This window comes from Pyrus communis, chromosome 14 (genome assembly GCF_041283825.1).
Source record: "Pyrus communis isolate YQ-2024b chromosome 14, ASM4128382v1, whole genome shotgun sequence".
NCBI lineage: Eukaryota > Viridiplantae > Streptophyta > Magnoliopsida > Rosales > Rosaceae > Pyrus > Pyrus communis.
The window spans coordinates 5923879-5938303 of record NC_142578.1 but is presented as its reverse complement, the minus strand read 5'-3'; the positions used below and the strand labels follow the sequence as shown (position 1 = coordinate 5938303).

Sequence of the window (14425 nt, the reverse complement as noted above, 5' to 3'; positions counted from 1 at the left end):
AGACCATTGTATTGATAGCAAGACAACCATTGTATTGGTAGCAAGACAACTATTGTATTGATAGCAAAACGACCATTGTATTGATAACAAAATCATTACAAGAACAAATACAAATACAATGATTGAATTCCTAAGCGGTCGAGAGGAGGAAAATCTCAAGGGCAGCTTTTAGCTCCAGCCACTTCGCTTCGCTCAAAATTATCTCAGCCTGCCGTGTCTTCTTGTTGCACTGCAGTTGCTGGATACGCCGTGCACCGGTAGCGAAGGCCGTCAGCCGACCCTTGTTGGCCTCAAAGTCTTTCTCCAGCTCGGAAGCAGCAGCCGACCTTTGCGGTTGAAGGTCAGAAATCTGACGTTGGAGGTCAGAGATCTGACGATCAAACTCGGTCAGCTTTGCTTTCTTCGCCTTGATTGCCTCCATCTCTACTCGGCCAGCCTCATGCGCGACCTTGGCCACTTTCAAATCGTCCTCGGCTTGTAAGGCTCGCTCGAAGATGAGAAAGTGTTGCCGAGTCCGCTCCAGGAGATCGGTAAGGAACGAGATACCCTCCGGGCTCAGGTGACCACCGCTGGCGAGGTCATTGAGACATTCTCCAACAGAGTCAAGGCCCTTGCACCGGAGAGCTTGGGAGGCAGTCAGAGACAAGACTTAGTGCAGCTTCACGAAGACTTCGGCGGGCGTGGCTCCCGCCGATTCAGCCGGAGCTGCAGAGGAGCCGGCCTCACCGGTCGTGCTCTGAAGAAGAGCGTCAAGCTCCACTTCCCACGATGGCTGCACATAAAAGGAAAACTTTGTGAGGGAAAGTACGACGTCGTGATATAGTGCATAAAGAAAAAAGGGAATTGTTTTAGACCTGTCGAGAGGAGACTTCGGCCATACCCTCTGGGTCATTGCTCGAACCCAGGGAACTTAATGGCCGAGCCCAGTGCCTTAGACCGCCACGCAATTCACGCGGCCAATGGAGGTCATCTACATTTGATGGCCACGACGGCGGCCAGGAAATATAGACAACGCCCCTCGGCGCATAAAATTGCCGGTGAAATGAATGTTCGGGCACCTGACATTTAATAGTCTTTTAAAAACATGTGTCACAAAAAAAAAATCAACAAAAAAAAAAAAAAAAAAAAAGCGAGACTTACAAAGGCCGAAGAGACTTCATGTGGAGGAATGGGAGGGTTTTCGTCCTGCGGGTGGATCGGCGATTCGGCCGTGGCCTCAGGATCGGCAATAGGTCTCTTGCCACGATCCGCCGCAGTAGGACGTGGTCGAGCGGTCGCCTCGACGACCGGAGGAGGATGGACGGGAGGAGAGTTGACTGGTCGACGACGGCGTTCCAGCGGGACTTCGTCACTTTCGCTCTCGACATCCTGAACAAAAAGAGAACATTTAGTATTACGACCAGAAACCTAAAGAAACAGGAGTGGAAGTAGAATTATACCTCCAAAATGACCGTTGGACTACAGGGTGCCTCGACAGGTGCAGCCGACTTCCCCACGGCAGGCGCCGCGACCGGCTTTGAAGCTGGAGCTGGTGCTACGATGGGATCGGTCGTGGCCTCAGGAAGGAAGACGGCTGGAAGAGTCGGGTTTGGAGAAGCCGAGGCAGCCGGCACAGATGGAGAGCCGGCAGGAGCAGGCGTCCCAGTAGTGTCACTGGGGACGACATGAATTTCCCGGTCGCCATTCTTCGCCAATTTCTTGACGCGTTTAGAAGGGCGAGGGGCCTCATCCGTCGGCTCGGCCTCTCGGTGGGGGCGTTTGGCAGGGACCGCCCGCTCGGTGACAAGGGTCCTCTTCGTGGACGCCTTCTTCGCCCTTGCCACCGCGGCGACCACCTCGGCCGTCCTCGACCCTCGACCCCCTGAAATAGCAAGGTAATTAGTAACAAGGACAAGTGAGTTTTTCTTTTTCTGAAGTAGCAAAGTAATTAGTCAACAATATACCTTGGACCGACTTCTTAGGTTGAGTCGAGGGCGCTGGTCTGGGCCGGTCACCAAACACTTTGCTCACCACGTCTTCGGCTGAGGCACCGAAGAAGTCGCAGGTGTACTCGTCCCACCAGTCCCCAAAAGTGTCGGTGCCCAAGGATTCCGGAACGGTTGGTCGAAGACGGAACTTCTTGCACCGGTCCTGAAACTCTTGCTCCATCATCCGGCACTTCCTCTCGGAAGAACCAGAAAGACGTCCCCGGCTCAGGAGGGAACGAGAGACGATCAGGGGTGCGGGACAACCTTGGAGGTAGCCGAGCTGCCGGGCGACAAAGTGGGGCTGGTAGACCTCCCAACTGGCTCGGCGAGCATCGCAACCAAGGGGAAGGTCGCGAGCCAGTACGATTGACCCCCAGGAGACGGAGACCCACCTCCTCGGCCTCGGCCCAAGCTGCTGTCGGGAGCCCAATCAAAGCAGGGTACTCCTGGCGCCGGCACACCAGGAACTCGTCGTCCGAAAGAACGTCGAGATTGAAAAAGTGCTTAAAGACCTCGTCAGCCCGGTGAGGAGGAGCCGGTCGAAAGGCCAGTTGGGGGCCGAGGGCGGCCGAGCGCTGGAAAACAGGGACCTCAGGCCGGAGAGTAGAGAAATAGACCTACAGCCAGAGCTGGAAAACCCAGAGGGGCCCGTTCTGGTGCGGGTCAATCTTGTTGATGGTCGTTTCGGCCAAGCAACGAAAGAGGTTGGCGAGAATAGCCGGGCTGAGCGCCAGAGAGTGACCACTAGCCAGGGCCACCGGCATATTCTCGACCAAGCACTTGTTCGACCTGGTACAACAAATAAATTTGTTGTACCAATAGAAGAGGAAGGCTTCATGTTCTCCCTTCCTGAGACTCTCCTCGCCTCGGCCGGCAAAGTGGAGAATTAGAGTATTGTAGTTGAAGAAGTTCTTATGCAGCTTCTGAACTTCTTCTCTTGGAGGCTCCCGATCGCCTCGGCTGAGCGTTTCGACGGCCCGCTCGTCGAAAAGCGCCTTCAGGTTGAGGAGGGAGACGCATCCAGAAAGAGCGGCGTCGATTGGGAGGCCGGATGGTGGAGTCCCAAGAATGGCTGAGATGTCGAGGATTGTAGGACCAAGAGGGCCGAATGGAAGGACCATGGTGTTGGTGGCCGAACACCATAGAGTCAAGGCCGCCATAAGCAGTTCCTTGTCCATGGTAATCTCCATGGTCGAGAGCAGGATGGCATCATAGATACCAAGGGCTTTCCATTCCTCGTCGAAGAATGATCTCATTCGATCCACCCAAGCGGCCCAGGCTGTGGTGGTCGAGGGCCAAGCTCCTTGAGGCCGAGCCAAGCACCATTTGGACCAGTCGAACCCTTGAAGCAAGGGTGTTAGGCACTGCTCATTGAGGAGATTGGTGATGCACGACGGCACTGCATCCCTGAAGAGGGGGCCCATAATCTGATGAGTGGTGGCCATGTCATTCTCGAAGCGTAGTGTTTTGATCGCGTTCCGATAGATGAAATCTTTGCATTTGTTGATCTCGTCAGAGAGCTTTGAGATAAAGGAGGCCATTAATAGAGATGGAATGAGAGAATTTGGAAGAACTAGAGAAAATAACTGCAGGCGGAAGAACTGGAAGGTTTGATTCGAACGAACAAGGATGAGGAATTTGAGATTTTAGAATTTTTGAAAGCGTAAGATGCGAATGACAAAAGTATGGGTATTTATAGGCTTTTCAGAATGAAGATCAAACGTCTGGAATTCGAAAAGCACTGGTTCAAGTTGGGGGGAAATTTAACCGGGAAAGCCCAATCATTTCGGATATTTTGGGAACCTGCGAAGATGGGATCGAGGAGTCGAAAATCCAGGACGCACGATTGCGTGCGGCGTCAGTTTTAATGCATTAATGAGGATAAGACGTTCCAGTTAGTGCACGGTCTCGAGGCCCATGATTGAAAGTTTTAAGAGCGGCGGAAAGTCGACACGTGGCCACGCGTTGAGGGCAACGAGGAAAGTGCAATCATGTCTCATAAATACGCAGGAATAATGGTCATTAAGGAAGTAAAATCCACAAAAGCAATAAACTTTTTCGCTTCTTCAAGGCCGAGGCCCGACCAAGAGTTAACAGCCGGCGACCTCAGAAGCGAGGGGGCAATGTTTGGGCCCAAAATATTATTGCTGGGCCGAGCTGCAGGATATGCTCGGCCGAAAGTGATGGTAAATACTATGGGCCGAGTAATAAATCCCGGGCCAGCTGGCAGGATCGGCCAAATCCTATCCTAAGAAGTCTGGATGAATAGGAAAGGTCGAGGAAGTCCTAGTACGACCAGGATTCTCGACCGGTAAGGAATAGAGTCTCGAAAAGAAGGAAAATTCAGAATCCCAGAGAGAGTAGGTTTGTTCGAGTTAGAATTGAAATGGGACAATGACTCCTAATCCAAATCAGAATACGAATTGGTTTCAAGGAATGGGGCACTATAAATACAAGAAATCATGCAACAGAAAGGACCTACACAAAATCAGCATACAATTGCCCTGCGCAAAACCTCTCAAACACCTTGAGATTTTTCCTTTTCTTTTCCTGCCGACACACCTTCAGTTTGGATAAACAGCATTGTGGAAGCACCCGGCGAGCATCTTCAGTTTGGATAAACAGCACTGCTACCGCAGAATCAGCCGACCGAGAAGCACCTTCAATTTGGATAAACAGCACTGCGTCGAGGTCGACCGGTTATCTATCTAAGTCTCGGCTGATAAGGGTTTTCGAACCCTTGTTAGCAGAGGTCACCTTGCTAGCCTTTTCGGCATAGTCAGGTGTTACGAATTGCATTGCTCGGCGTACAGGACGCCGAGTTATTTTATGATTGGATACTCGCAAGTAGGTTTTAGGGTTCGGCATTCTGACGGCCGAACTACGTTTACCATCAAGACATACATCACATTCGAGTACCTGTGCCCATACAGTTTGGTCTCGATTCGACGTGCTTATACTCTTACGAATATAATCACAGTGACCGAATCGGGCTTCGACGATTTGTGAACTCCGCAGAATTAGTAGCCTTGTCTTCAGGCTGTGGAACCCAGAGACCGAGAGTGTTCCTTCCTCGGTCGCAATCGCAAGATAGAGAAGTCAACGACGCGCTCAAAGTGACATCAACAAATTTTACTCCTCGGCCAAGCTCGGCCGACGAGTTGGCACGCCCCGCATTCAACCGAAGGACGTAGTTAGCTTACTAGTTACTCGGCCTGCGCGCCACGTAGGTTTTGTAATTTTTAGAGTCAACAACTTCTCACAAGTGTATTTTTCTTTCCTAATATAGAAAGTTTGAAGTGTAGAATAAGATTTTTGGAGTGCTAATAACAATTCTCTTTACAGCAATTCGATGACATGATTTAATTCAAAGGGGTTCATTCCATTGGGTTTCTGTCGACAGTTATATGAGCTCAATGACATATCACCCCGTCTTCCTCAAGGAAATAACGTGAGTCCTGTAATGCAAGCACACCATGAATCCAATGTCTCTCTACTCTTTTGGGATACCAATTTGTATCAAATAGATTCACTGTCATATGACATCTCGGTTTGATAATATCATACTATGTGAAAAGAAATTTACATAAAACTTAATATTATTAGACTAGAACAACAGATAACGATCAATATGTTTCATAAAAGTTTTTATCCTCCCCGGAAGAAGGTAGAATATATTTAATTTTCAAAATTAACTCTGCCAGCCAAGGGTAAAGAAACTAAAAATGGATTACGCATCCCATTACCTTTACCTTTTGCAAAAGATCAAGCAAACCAAGGATAAAGCGAACCAAAGCGAGAACGACTTACCTACACTCCCTCGGGCTATCGTGGCACTGGCACCTGAACCGAATAACGTGACATTGAGTTTTTGTGTTTTTTATGATCGAATTATTAGTTTGAGATACCACAATAACATAAAATCCCTCTCATTTTGCACCAGTACAAACCAGAAGCTTCTCCTCTGCTGTTTTATACTCTCTACCCCAAAAATCCATTGCTCCTGGGTTTCTGTCTATCTCACTCTGATTTTTATTTTTCAAGAAATAATTAAATAAAAAAGCTAGGCACAGATGCAGTAATTATTTAATTACTTTATTTATTCAGATTTCCTCCACAGTCCACGCACTCCTTGCTTCCTTCTTCGGTTCTTCTTCATCACCCAGAACCCGAAGAAATAAAGAAACCCATTTAGCTGAAGAAGTCTCCCTCTCTCTCTCTCTCTCTCTCTCTCTCTCTCTCTCTCAGCAATGGGAGCTTCAAAGACCAAAACTTTACCACATTTTCCATCATTTTGCTTCATTTTCTCACTTTTCCTCACACTTTCCGGCACTTTCCTCCCAACCCATTTCTGCTCAGCTCAGCGGCAGCAACCCATCAAAACTGTCGTCGTTTTGGTCATGGAAAACCGCTCCTTCGACCACATGCTGGGTTGGATGAAGAAATCCGTCAACCCAGCCATCAACGGTGTCACTGGCAAAGAATGTAACCCGGTCTCCACCAAACCCGATGAGCCGACAAAATCCATCTGCTTCTCCGACGACGCCGAGTTCGTGGATCCGGATCCGGGTCACTCATTCGAAGCGGTTGAGCAGCAGGTTTTCGGGTCGGGTCCCCTCCCGTCAATGACCGGGTTCGTGGAGCAAGCATTGTCAATGTCCCCAAACCTCTCTGAAACCGTCATGAAAGGCTTCAGACCGGAATCCGTCCCGGTCTACGCGGCCCTGGTCCGCGAATTCGCGGTGTTCGATCGATGGTTCTCTTCAATTCCCGGTCCGACCCAACCGAACCGGCTGTTCGTCTACTCCGCAACTTCCCACGGCTCGACCAGCCACGTCAAGAAACAATTAGCTTCCGGGTACCCACAAAAAACAATCTTCGATTCGGTCCATGAAAACGGGTTGGATTTCGGGGTGTACTTCCAGACCACCCCGACAACAATGTTCTACCGAAACATGCGGAAACTGAAGTACACTTTCAAGTTCCACCAGTACGATTTGAAGTTTAAGAAAGATGCTCGAAAGGGGAAGCTCCCGAACTTGACGGTAATCGAACCGCGTTACTTCGATCTCAAGGGGATGCCAGCGAACGACGACCACCCGTCGCATGATGTCGCCAATGGTCAGAGGTTGGTTAAGGATGTTTATGAGACATTGAGGGCGAGTCCTCAGTGGAATGAGACGCTTTTGGTGATTACGTACGACGAGCATGGTGGGTTTTTCGATCACGTCCAGACTCCGTATGTTAATGTTCCGAACCCGGATGGGAATAGCGGTCCGGCTCCTTATTTTTTTAAGTTTGATCGGCTCGGAGTTCGGGTGCCGACGATTATGGTGTCGCCGTGGATTAAGAAGGGGACTGGTAAGATTGTATTGGCATTGTTTTCGAATGTGTTTGCATAACTACATTGAATGTTGGATGTGTTAAACTTTTTTAGTAGCAATATTAGGTGGATGTTGGTTCATTAGCTTTGTTCTGCATGATCATTTAGTATCATTTGGTTTGATTCTGTTGTGGCACGTTTGAACTGCTATTGTAGGAAGTACTTATGCTCATAAGCACTCTACTAGAAGAGCTTTCGATAGAAATTCAAGTGTTTTCTGAAAAAATAATTGGAAGCGCTTTCTAAAGAAGCATTTGACGGGTGCTTAACCAGAAAGAGCTTGTGAGACCCAAAATACCCTTCTAATATTTCTGTCAGAACCCAGTCATAAGCGTTTTTGTCCCCTCCAGAAGCAATCCCAAACAGACGCTTAAATTGTCAGTATCGAAATTAAATCGGATTAGTTGGTTTTTTTCTCAGTGAAAATTTTCTTGTGCACGCTGTTTCTGTGGATTAAGTAGAAGTAGAATTTTGGTTGGTGGGCCGTTGAGTTCAACCCGTATTTGCTAAAGTTGTGCTCCCGGGTCTTTTTGCTGTTATTTGCAAGGGGTTTGGTTGGTGCCTATTAACACAGGTGCAAATTCTTGAGCATCTTAGATCAATAAGGGTTTTTCTGTTTGACTTCCATTGTTCATTGCAATGATGTTTGTTTGGTTTTGCAGTGATGAGCGGTCCTCAAGGACCTACACCGAACTCCGAGTTCGAGCACTCCTCGATCCCGGCCACCATAAAGAAAATCTTCAACCTCAACTCTAACTTCTTAACTCACAGAGACGCATGGGCGGGGACGTTCGAGCAAGTTGTTGGGCAATTATCTTCTCCCAGGACTGACTGCCCAGGTATCTATCATGTTCTATATTCCCAATTACATATTGAATTTGATGCAACATGCATTATAAAAGTCGTCTATAGAATTTTTACAAAGTAACCGAATTTTGAAGCGTCTGTAGTTGTCAGAAAGCGCTTTTGACCCTTTCATTAGTAATCCCAAATAGACTAGAAGATACGTTTGTTATTGTGGGTATATTTGAAGCTGTCAGTGGAAGAAAACTGACTCTGTATCCTATCCCGCTGAATTCTTGCAGTGACCTTGCCGGACGTAGTGCCTTTGAGGAAAAGTGAGGCCAAGGAAGATGGTAATTTATCGGAGTTTCAGGGCGAGGTAGTGCAGTTAGCGGCTGTACTCAACGGCGACCACTTCTTGAGCAGCTGCCCGGACGAAATGAGCACGAAGATGAGTGTGAGGGAAGCTCATGAGTATGTCAAAGGTGCAGTTTCAAGGTTCATTAGAGCAAGCAAAGAGGCTATAAATTTGGGAGCAGATGAGTCAGCAATTGTTGATATGAGATCTTCCCTCACAACTAGGTCATCAAATATTAAAAATTAAATTGGATCCTCCAGAAAGGGAGATTCAAACCTGCATTATTCGGTTTTATAAAACTAAAATCCATGGGCATGTTTATGCAAACAGAAAGGAAACTGCAATTAATTCTAATTCCTTGGGCCTCCCTGCATTTACAAAATTACTAACGCATGAGTATTAGTATTAGGGTCGTCTTATTTATACATCTATTTTTACTTTTCACACACATTTCTCAAATTTGGACCGTCGGATTAAATGAATTTAAAAAGATCAAAGGCAAAAAATTAACGTGAGTATATAAGAGGTAAAAATAGATATGTGAACAACACTTTCCTAGAAGTATTACAACCATCGACCTTAACTGTGTTTAGTAAGACATGAATAAAAACAAGCATTTTATTCACTAACCTTAACTGGTGTTACTGCATACCACCCTATTTACTACCAAGGAAATTCACAGGGACAATAAAAGAGGATGAAGAAAATCAGTTGGGTTGATATGCTCCAAAGTTTTGAATCCATGGACTTGAGGTTTCTAATTATTTTTTTATTTGTTAATAATTAATTTGTTCATGCTTCTTATTTTGTTAGGGATCTTTAGTTTAAATTCCAATTATAAGAGGCTGAGCCACTTTCTATATTGCCAATTGATTTTATAGTAAAACTTCAACTTTCTTCATAGATTAGATACCAACGGAAGGTCAACTAAGACAATTCTATAAGTACTACTATAATTCAAAATAATTACATGGTTGTCAATCAATCCTACCATGTTTCTCGACCAGTCAACTTTTTCCTGCGACCGGTTCATCAAATTTCCGACGATCAATCAATCAAATTTTTCGGTCTCAATGTCACTGTCTAACTGTGACCTTTAAAAAAACAAGTTAAGTGATTAATTTCTCTTCAATTCTCTAATTTTATTGTGTATACATGTAATAAAAAAACAATAAAATCATATAGCAAAACATAATTGAAGGTGAAAATTTGCACATAATTTTTAAGTCATTGTTGAACAATGATATGAAAATTTCTGGCGATCGAACAAGTTTTTAGACAACTATGATGGTAGCCGGCGAAAATCTGTGGCACTGGTGGCATGTGGGTCATGTACAATGGGGACAAAAATACAAATGTTCCTATGTTTATAAGAGTATTTGCCCATAATTTGTGGCTTAATCCAAATATAATGAGAATTGATTGGTAGTTTTTCTTAAAATTTGTATTTGTTTGTAAAACTCTTATTAAAATAGGTATTTAATTTAAATTTACATTTTCTACCACGTAATACTGCGATCTAGTGGTATTCCTCTTTATTTGTAAGTGCTAGGTATTAGGTTCAATTCTCACCAAAGGCAAATTTGAACTACATTATTGCTAACCCATTATGAGGCTAAACTCACCCCCTCTCCCTCAATGTAGATAATATTGTTTGTTCGAAAAAAAAAAATTTACTTTTTCTTAATCATATTTTTTTTCCCTTATATAAGTATGTAATTAATGAAGCAAGCGGGAATTTTAAATTACACAAACAAAAGTGCTTGAATTAAGTAGGAGATGCCAAAACATTAATCTAACAATTAAAATGGAGTATGTTATGCTATGAAGTATCATAGAATTTTACAAAATGCTTATGTCATTTGAGTTTCTACTTACGTGCTTGGTTCTGAAATTGTTATATAAAACTGGTGGTGGGCAAACGGGGTCCTGGACCCACGGGTCGGGGCGGATCCTTGTGGTTCAGGACGGGTACGGTCCAGGTCTAAAAATTATAATTACCAAACGGGCCGGGGAGGGGCGGGTCCTGGTAAATAACGGGGCATGCCGGTTCTAAAAGTTGAAAAAAAAGGCCCCCGGCTAGGACCGTTGATTTCCTACCCTCTCTTATTCTCAAACCCAAATCACTGAACACCTATTTCTTCCTCATCCTCAAGCCTTTTCTTTCTCCATGGACCTTTAACAACAACCCAATCTTCTCTAATGGCACAAAACCCAATCTTCTCCAGCAACCCCAAACCCTATCTTCTCCAGGGACACCATCTTCTTCCCCCCATAAGACCTCACAACCATGGACTTACTGCAACACCAGAAGGGTAGTAGCACCGATCTTGGTGTTGACGCTATCAGAGGTAAACTTCTCACCCTTCCTTGTCGATTCATGCTCAGGTTCACCGATTGAAATATACCATGGCATCAATGACGCCTCTTTCGACCTCCATCAACGATGACGCCATCGATCACCTCCTTGACTTCCTAAAGACCCAATCCCATAGTTCCCCCAAACTTTTCTTTCAATTTTCATCATTTCTTCACAAAATCAATCATTTTCAATTTCCTTATTTTCTTCCTAGAAAAAAAAAAAGATTGTGCCTTTTTCTTTGCAGGAAAAGATGAGGAGACGGTGCATCGCCTCATTACCAAACTATCGCGTGCTGATGCGGCCATCTATGATGACGATGATGACGGTGTTACTAGTACATCTACGACGGCGATGAAGACTCTCCTTGGACGTGGTGGTCCGAGATTCGAGAAAGCTCCTGGAACGATCTAGAAGAAGAGAAGAGGAAAAAGAAAAAGAAAAAAAAGGAGGACCCGTGGACCTGGCCCATTTCGGGCCGGGTTAGATCCGGTTTCTGTGTAAGATTTTGTTGGAACCGGCCCGGCCTGCCCCATTTATTTTAAATCTAGGTACGGTCTGGTCCGGTCCCTTCAAAATTAGACCCGGCCTGTGCCCAGCCCTATATAAACTTGTGAATCCTGGTCGATGTGGATAGCAAGTAATTTCAAGGTTCTAAAAAACGTTAGACGCTAATCGAACGGCGAGTTGGGGCCTAGCGCCTAGGTGGTTAGGCATGATCTAGACGGACTAGTTAGATTTAACTAAATCCATTATATTTAATGTAAATAAATGTATGTTTATACTTAAAATATATATAATTTTATTATAAACTACAATGACATATATTATGAAATATTGGAACATAATGAAAACATGAGGAACAAACATATAATGTGTGCTCATTTAAGTATTCAACAAGTCTCTTACAATTTATTAAAAAAAAATAAAATGCAAAATGTAAGTTATCTATTTTTTGCCTAAGTGAGTTGCAACATAGACGGGTGCCTCAACAGGTCTAGGTGTTATTTCTTAATTTTCAAACGCCTAAACATTAATCACGACGGTGGCCAGCCGCTTAGCGCCTACGCGGCGCTAGGCGGTGATTTTTAGAATAGTGGTAAGTTACATTGATCATGCAAAATAAATTAGGTTCTCTTCTACTATCCATATATATTGTCAATTAGTTTTTATGATTCAACTAACTGTTTAAGAAATTGCGACAAATATAGATGGGAACTTGATATTTTTCACAAAAAACGACAACGATATTTCATTAATCATTACAAACAAGTACAAGGGTGTGAATTGGGTACATTATTCTGGTGACCAACACATTGATTTGGAGTGATTTTGCACAAACAAACAATTCATTAAAACTTAGACACAATGCAAGCACAAATGCACCCATACAGATTTGTCACAAGAACGATGGACACAAAAAACCTATACTAGTGCACACACCAATCTTCATTGACAAGACAAAGTTATTGCTGAAAATCGAGACCACATAAAGTCACCGTTGAAAGGTTTGAAAACATAGAATCATCGCTCAAAGGTGAGACCACATCAAACCGTCACTCAAAGGCGAAACAATATCACCTATTAACGCGACACAAACAAATCTACACTAATCTGAAAAGAGAATGCACCAGTCCGCTAGTCTTAGTGGAAGATTTGGACACTTTAGAACACCACCTACAACTTCACCACACAAGTGTGATCCGTAGCTTTCATAAAGCAAGTAGGGCAGCCAGGCGCCTAAGGCAGCGCAACCACACAATAAGTTGGGTAGAGTGTCCCATTTGATTTATCTTGAGTGTGATGAAAGCATTTGAAAAATCATATTTGAAATGGCCATTTAGTAGCTAGACATAGTCAATGATTGGTGTGTTTCTTCCATTTAGAATAAGCTCCATTGATTAAAGATTATCCGGGCAACAAGGTGACGTAGAACACGACTGAAAAAGATTGAAGAAAAATTATATGGATATAAAATGGGAAGCAAAGTTGAAGTATTGCAGATTTAGTATCTGACTAGGAAGTGGTGCCCGCGTATTGATGTGGAATAAGAAAGTTCGTAGGTAATAATTAAAAAATTAATAAAAATAGATTCAGCATAATTTCTAAGTTTTTGAGTTTTGACTAACATTATATTAATTTATTCAAACAAATGCATTGAGAAATAAAGAGTAAGTGAAATTGGATACATACCTGGGTTGAGAATTTGGATAACATGTATTCATTGTCTTAGTTTAACCAATATCATAAAAGATAAGTTTGTTGCAATTTAGTACAACAAAGATGGAGATTGGTGTGTCATGCAATACAATATATTTAGTGATAGCGTTATATAAGAGTTTCAAAAGTCTTGCAAATCATGCTATCGTTAAATAGAAGTTTATTTGCCATTAATATCATTTTTAAAACAAAATTAAATGCCATTCTAAGACGGATCAAATTTATGTAAATTGATAAACTTAGTTTTGATTATCTAGAGTAAGAATCATCATTTCCGTATTTTCTCTTCAGAGTAATTAACTATTACCAATTTATACACATACTTTCTTCTGCTAACTTACTATGAATAAATGGCTAATTATTTGGTTGTCTAGTGAAAGGTTTAAGGCCAACATTCAAAAGTATTAAAAAGCATCGTTCCACGAAAGACATGTTGTCCATATTTTCTAAATCTGTGAAAGAACACATTAGATTAAAATATACGGAGAGGGTATCTCTCTTGTGGAAATGTCTACTTTTAGACTTTTGGATATTCAATCTAACCTTTCAGTATGCAAGGAGGTAATTTGTCATGTATTTAGATCATGTGAAAAGAAGATAGGTTGTAAATATATATATATATATATATATATATATATATGTGTGAGTAATATCTAATTCCCCTAAAGAGAAAGCTTAGTAAAAATTGAAATAAAATGTAAAATGTCTAATTCACCAGGATTCAACAATCAAGTTAGAATTTCAACACTGGAAAACTTAACTTCTGACGAATTTATGTGTGATTCTCTCAGTAAGAAGGTTTAGGAATGTAGAAGAAGAATTTGATAATTTACGTGTTCTAAATGCCATGCAAATAGATGTATAAATAGTGAGATTATGCATGTTCGCAAATCGCAATAGGTATGAGAATACGATGTGACTGTTGGGAGACATCTCTTCAGAGGGGTGCTGTACTCTCTGCGTTTTTCTAATGGTATCAGACTTCATTTGAAAAGATAAGTTTGTTAAAAAATAATTTAATTAAATTCGAAATTAATTAAAAAATAATAATTAATTAAAGAATTTAATTTTCAGAGCTCAAGATCCATCTTTTGATAATTAATTATATATTAATTAATTATCAGTTATTTAATCTCAAGGTTGAGCACAATTTCATTCTCAAATGTCCATTATTCCAATTACTATCTATAAGAGACAAAACCTTATAAAATGAGAAAACCTTTTAGGAATGACCAATGTGAGACAATGAAATTTCTACTTAAAATTTCCAACAATACCCCACATTTGAGCTGAGTTTGTAAAAAACCGTTTGATATATAATTTAGACCCGCGATCTTCAGTGTTACTAAAAACGA

The 14425-nt window shown here is 42.8% G+C and overlaps 1 protein-coding gene across 1 annotated transcript; it reads left to right on the top strand.

Annotated features, from left to right (window-relative positions):
- Positions 1-5868: 5868 nt before the first annotated feature.
- On the top strand, positions 5869-8873 carry LOC137713868 (non-specific phospholipase C6-like). Its single transcript, XM_068453221.2, has 3 exons — positions 5869-7328; positions 8013-8189; positions 8436-8873. The coding sequence occupies exons 1-3, from the start codon at positions 6218-6220 to the stop codon at positions 8735-8737; spliced, it is 1590 nt and encodes a 529-aa protein (XP_068309322.2). The 5' UTR covers positions 5869-6217; the 3' UTR covers positions 8738-8873.
- Positions 8874-14425: the final 5552 nt, after the last annotated feature.